At 45.5% G+C, this 6,000-nt stretch overlaps 1 protein-coding gene across 2 annotated transcripts in view; it reads right to left on the bottom strand.

The window, feature by feature from the left end:
* The window catches only part of LOC130178937 (armadillo repeat-containing protein 1-like), an 8,585-nt gene extending 5,066 nt beyond the window's left edge, over positions 1 to 3,519 (bottom strand). Inside the window, exons 1-3 of one of the 2 annotated variants that reach the window (XM_056391587.1) lie at positions 2,200 to 3,519; positions 838 to 1,031; positions 569 to 660 (exon numbers count right to left, since the gene is read on the bottom strand). In XM_056391587.1, the coding sequence (XP_056247562.1) occupies positions 569 to 660; positions 838 to 999 (254 nt within the window). In that variant the 5' untranslated portion in view covers positions 1,000 to 1,031; positions 2,200 to 3,519. Of the gene's footprint in view, positions 1 to 568; positions 661 to 837; positions 1,032 to 1,984; positions 2,165 to 2,199 lie in introns of those variants that run through there. The other variant, XM_056391588.1, reaches the window with a different exon arrangement.
* Between the last annotated feature and the right edge of the window lie 2,481 nt (positions 3,520 to 6,000).

The raw sequence follows: 6,000 nt of genomic DNA, 5'->3' as shown, positions 1-6,000 counted from the left end.
GTCAATGTTTGCGATAAATAATGATAAAATGATAAATAAAGTTGTTTAGGGATTGATTTAGGGTTGTGGAGGGACGGGACCCGGACCAGGGAAGAACACATTACATTTTGGTGCTGATCTACTTTCCTTAATGTGTAGGACTGATTGACTGGGCCGAGGTACATGAGTGCTGTTCCAGATCAACCGAATCAAGTGTGCAAACCTGTAACTGGAGAACTGAGACCAGAATCCTGAGGTCTATCTGAACCCCAGTCTCCAGATACTTCAGACTTGACACTGTGGTGGACTGAAGCCTTTTAGTCGGTGACCAGTCAAACACACAGTTCCTCCACTGTGAGGATTTCCTGCGTTTCCTATCACAGTCTGCTGGTCGGGAGCTCCGATGGACATTTTTCTGTTTCACTGAAAAATAGCCTGATGAACCAACAGTGACTCCAATCATTAGCTGCAGTCCCTCTTCGGTTTTAATAACTTCAGAAATTTAGCAAATGACATTCAAGTTCAGTTTGAGAAAAACTTCAGATTCAAGCTGAAGTATGAGTCGGCCGGGTGAACAGCAGAGACTCACTTCTGCATTACGTTCTGGAGGCTCAGCATCATCCCCAACTCCCCCTTCAGCTTCTCCTGGTTGGCCCGACATTCTGCTAGGTAACGGATCGCCTGTAACATCAACCAATCACAGTTATCCACATGCTCAGTGGACAAAGAACCAGCAGTACCACACCTGAACCTTTGTCTTGAAATGTAAGTGGGCATCCTGACCCTCTCTGCAGGAGGGTCAGAGTTACCACCTGGATGTCAGCCAGTGTAAACTAATGTCAGGTTATGGCAGCTCACCAGCAGGGCAGAGTAGACGACCTGAGGGTTTGGGTGGTCCAGAAACAGGATGAGTCCCGGCAGGCAGCCATGGTCCTGGACGATGGCCCTGCGGTTCATGGGGTCGGCGGCCAGGTCCCGCAGTTGGTTGACCACGGCCAGGGCGTCCGGCTCCGCGCTCATGGCTGATGTTCACTCGCCCATGCACGAACCAACTGAGGACAGCAGCAACAAACATCAAACACTAATACGACTCTGAAAAGTTCTGGTTCTTTAGTTTTGTTTGCTCTGAGTAACTAAGAGTGGAGGCACAGGAGAGCTGGAGAGAGTGATGCTGCGGTTTAAGATGTTTTCTACAGTAAAATGTGACGCGGTGAGAAACGTGGCAGAAATAAAAGCAAATGATTTAATTTCCGGATCTTTGGCACAAAGAACATCACATTTCTCTAATGGTGGAACGATTCTCGGAAGTTTGTGTTCAGTAACTTACAGAGTAATGAATCAGTCCTGTGCTTAGAGTTATAGTAAATGGCCATAAGTATGTGGACAGTCCTGTCCAAACACCAAAGAAAGGAAACAAAGAAGGGTTTATGTTTATGTCCTCCATCTGTTACAGGGGTCCCTTCAGTCAGCTGTATGAAGGTGTCTGAACAGACTACAACATATCAAACCCACTGGTCTCTCAGGTCACAAGGCAGCACCTGACAGCTTATTCTAAATCTGCAGATTACATTCAGTATTTATGCAGCTGAAGTCTGGAACAGTTTACTTGCTGGTCTGAGAACTGCACCTTGTGTTAAATAGAACCTCTGGACTTATTATATCAATCCAATTAATTTGAATATAAAACTGAAACTCAGCAGCACTGGCAGCGACAGTGATGTGACAGGTAACTGAATGGATCCCGTGTTTTCTTCTCTACATCAGGTTACAGTGTTCCTACAGAACTCTCTGGCTCAGACACCTGATCTCTCCGGGTCCAGCCTGGACAGGAAACACTGCCGCCCTGAAGCCGAACATCTGTCGGTTTAATGAAGCTACAGTCACTCAGACATGTGGACAACCTGTTGTCTCAGTCATCCAGCTGAAGCTCAGAGCTGTCTGGACATTTTACACCATTTACTGAGGTTAAATAATAATTAGAGGATGAGACATTTGTCAAATTTACCAGACGCTTCTCAGTGTTTACGGTATTTGGTTGTGTGGACGGAGCGTTACATCCAGGTGTCAGCGGACAGCAGACCCGGGGACCTGCTACCAGGGGCGGGTGTTGTCACCCGTCTGCCCGGCTCTCGGGCGGTGTATTTCGGGTGAGAACAGCTGTGTGAGGCGGCAGCTCCGCCGGTTCTGTGAGCTAACAGGAGGAATGCTAACAGCGCTCACCTCTGACGGTCACCGGCACCGAGCCCCGGGCTAACGGCTAACGTTAGCGTGTAGCTGTCCGGTTAGCTTCCCCTCCGTCAGTCCCACGTATGAACCACAGGTGACGGTGACGGTTTCCAGCAGCGGCTGGAGGCGGGAAACCGTGACTCACTGATTAATTTAAACTCGACTTCAGTAAAAACACGATAACGTCGCTGTTTACACCGACAGGAAATAAACCGAGGTCAGTCTTCCTGCCGGAGAGCAGTCAGGCTGGCGACGTAACATAAAGGCCTGTGATTGGATGGACGGCGACCACCTGAGTCTGCTGACCAATGAGCTGCACGGATCTAACAGCTAAAGGTCCCACGCCCTGTAGGCGTCAGCGAACTGATGCAGGATCAGTTTCTGAGCGTCAGGAGAATCCCGTGTGTGTCACCGGGTCCGGCACCATGGACTGGGTCCGGCTCCACGGACTGGGTCCGGCTCGGTCCGGCTGTCTGTGTCACCTGCTTCACCGAGTCTAACATTAACGGTCCTGAGGATAACCGGGATCCTGAGACCTGTTCTCAGCTGATCCGGTTCTGGGAGAGTCATCTGGACCTTGAGTGACGGGATGAATATGAGATGAAGCAGTGAAGCTGAGAGTGATGCTCCACCAGGTGATGAAGAACATGAGCACAGAACCAGAACAGACAGAAGCTGCAGACTCTGGGAGAAGTTTTAGATAAATCATATTATCAATGACCTGGTGTTTCGTGCTTTGAGTGTGATGATGTTCTGAAATCCTGGTGCAGATGAAGAAAAGTTTACAGTAACTCAGTCTGACTGAAATGATCATTTATAATCATGAAGTATTGATAATTTCTTCTGGATCAACATGAGGATTCTACTGATCAATAAAAATATCTGCTGCTCTTTATTCTTTGACACTTTATTGGAAACGCTTCTGTCCAGCGATCCGATTGGTCAGCAGTCGGGCTGCTGACATGTTTTGAACTGATCCTCTAAAGTTAACTTGCAGCAGCTGTTACCACGGTGATCCACCATAGTTACCATGGTGATGTACCCTGGTTTAAAGGGAGCCAGCCTCGTGATACTGGAGAACCTGAGTTCAGCCTAAGTACAGCTGGATAACCCACTGATCCGGCTTCATGGTGCAGGTTCCTGTAACTCAGCGTTTCACTGAGGGACTTTTTCACTGATCAGCACTGATCCAACACTGGATCAGATCAATGAACCCTATTCAAGCTCCATTCATTCCCCAGAACAGAAACAGGATCAAAAGTCTCTTGTTGACAGGTGTGATGGATCAATATGAAGAACAATCACAAAGAAAAGTGAGAAATACATACACGTCGTTAGTTGTATGTATTAAATGTATTAACCAGATAATTATTTAACCTTGAAAAGGTGTTTTAATTTCCACGTTGTCCAGCAGAGAGCAGTAGAGACCTGCCAGTACCAAGCACTGAACAGCCACTGAGGGAACGACCAACGCTATTGTAATGAATGTGACAGATACAAAATGTTCATCCAGGAACTGAATCACCAGCAAAGACAAATCATAATCTAGATATAATCAATCAACACACACAAGCTGAATAATCAATAATCAAAACAAACAGAATAAATGCTTTTCAGATCAATGTGGAATATAATAAAAAGAAAAGTCAAATGTTGCATTGAATGAACCGAGACTTCAAACAAACGTCATCACACAGGAGCGAGAGCATTAGTCCAGTTTTAGCTGCTAGCACTAAGCTAACTGCTAACCTGCTGTGGAACACACGACCTCTAGATCTGAGAAAGATAACTTCTCTCTTCACTTAAACTTTGCTTCACACTAATGCACTGCTGCACCTCTTTTAAAATGTATTCCACTTTTTATTCATTTTTATTAACGAGTGAGTTTTATTTTCTCTCTTATAGTTCATTCATTATGGCATCCTTTACCCCCTCCCCCCCTCAAGGCCCCACACCCCAACTCTGCATTAACCCATCTTATCTTGACTTTGAAATGAGTCACATCGGCACATTTTGCAGGAAGATACATGATTATTTATTTATTATTTATTGACATCATTTATATTGAGCAGAGTTGATAGAAAGTCCTTCTGTGTTAAAGTGTCTGTGGTGAACGCTGTGCTCACGTCCACATTAAGCTGATTGGGGTTGATGGGTCACATGTTGTGTTCCTGAGATCAGATCTCTGAGCTGCATTAAAACACAGCGAGGCGATGACGCAGCAGGAGACTGAGACAGGTTTAATCTCAGCAGAGACACAGACTGTGTCGTCTTTCACTTCTCCGTCTCTGATCCATCATTTCATCACAGCCGCTCTCATTAAACTGTCTTACGGTGTATTTCTTTTTCACAGTTTATCAGGCTGCAGGGACACTACTACTCCTGGTTACCTTTGTGAGTGATGGTCTACAGTTTAAGGGATAGACAGTCACACATAACCTGCAATCTGCATGGCTGGATCACAGCGTTGTTAACACCTGCATTAGTGAGAGAGTCTGCAGCCGTAGAGTCACTCCTGAGGAATGATCAGTACTCTGTCCTAGAGAAACAAAACCACCAGATCTCCTGTTGATCACTACAAGACCAGCGTCTCTGAAAGGAGACAGAAGGTTCTAGAGAAAACGATGGTGTGGAGGCGCAGATCTCTCCTGCTGCAGTGACTGACTCTGCTGTGAAGCCCACAGTGACAGGAAGCAGCAAAACCCTGTACAAAAACATGACAGCTCCTCACTGAAGATTTACTCACCTCAGCTCCTCCTGTGATTCAACAACAGCTCCATCGAGTGGACACGACAACATGACATTACTCATTATAATAATGAACATGATGATTTAATTGGATAAAACAGAATCACCTCCTCGTGGTTGTATCCGTCCTCCACTCAGACTAGTTCCAGGTTCCATCCCTGTTAATCCAGAGTCAGAGAAAATATTAAACATTTGTGAGAGATTTTGTCATAGTTACTGTGAAGTCTTGAGTTACGGCTTAAAAATGTTTTGTGAGGTCAACTTCAACTTGACCTTTGACCATGAATATCTAATCAGTTCGTCCTTGAGTCCACATGAATGTTTGTGCAAAGTTAGAAGAAGTTCCGTGAAGGTGTTACTGAGATATCGTGTCCACGAGAATGAGACCGACGGACAACCTGAAAATAATGACTGTTGGGGGGGCGGAGAAATACGAGACTTTGTTTTGACAGAAACTTCATTATGAACTGAGCATCAGCTAATCAGATGAGATGTAAATGTACTGATGATAAAGAGGGAGGGCCAATGATGAAGAGCTCAGATCCCAAGGATCAGTGTTCTTCCTCTCCTCCTCCCCTCTCACTGCAGACATGAAACTCTGGCTGAGAAACATCCTGATTCTGACTCTCTGGATAGGTAACTCTTTAAACCTACTGACTGTTCTCCTTTAATCAATCATCTTTATTGATTCATCTCTTCCTCTGCATGTTCTGTTCTTCCCAGAGTGTAAAGGAGAAGACAGAGTGATCCAGCCAACAGCTGATGTCACTGCTGCTGAAGGACACACAGTTACACTTGATTGTTCATTTGAGACCAGCGTTACCTCGGATGCTAATTTGTTCTGGTACAAACAAGAAGAAAAATGACTTTCCCAAGTTTCTGCTCCAACGCTACTCTGGAACAAAAAATACTCAAGACTCTCAGGAAAACAGATTTAATGCTGAAGTCAACAACAGATCAGTTCCTCTGAAGATCCAGAAGCTTCAGGTGTCTGACTCTGCTGTGTACTACTGTGCTCTGAGGCCCACAGTGACAGGAAACACCAAA

Source organism: Seriola aureovittata, chromosome 12 (genome assembly GCF_021018895.1).
Source record: "Seriola aureovittata isolate HTS-2021-v1 ecotype China chromosome 12, ASM2101889v1, whole genome shotgun sequence".
NCBI classification, from domain to species: Eukaryota; Metazoa; Chordata; class Actinopteri; order Carangiformes; family Carangidae; genus Seriola; species Seriola aureovittata.
The sequence above is the reverse complement of the archived record's forward strand: the minus strand, read 5'-3'. Positions and strand labels throughout refer to the sequence as shown.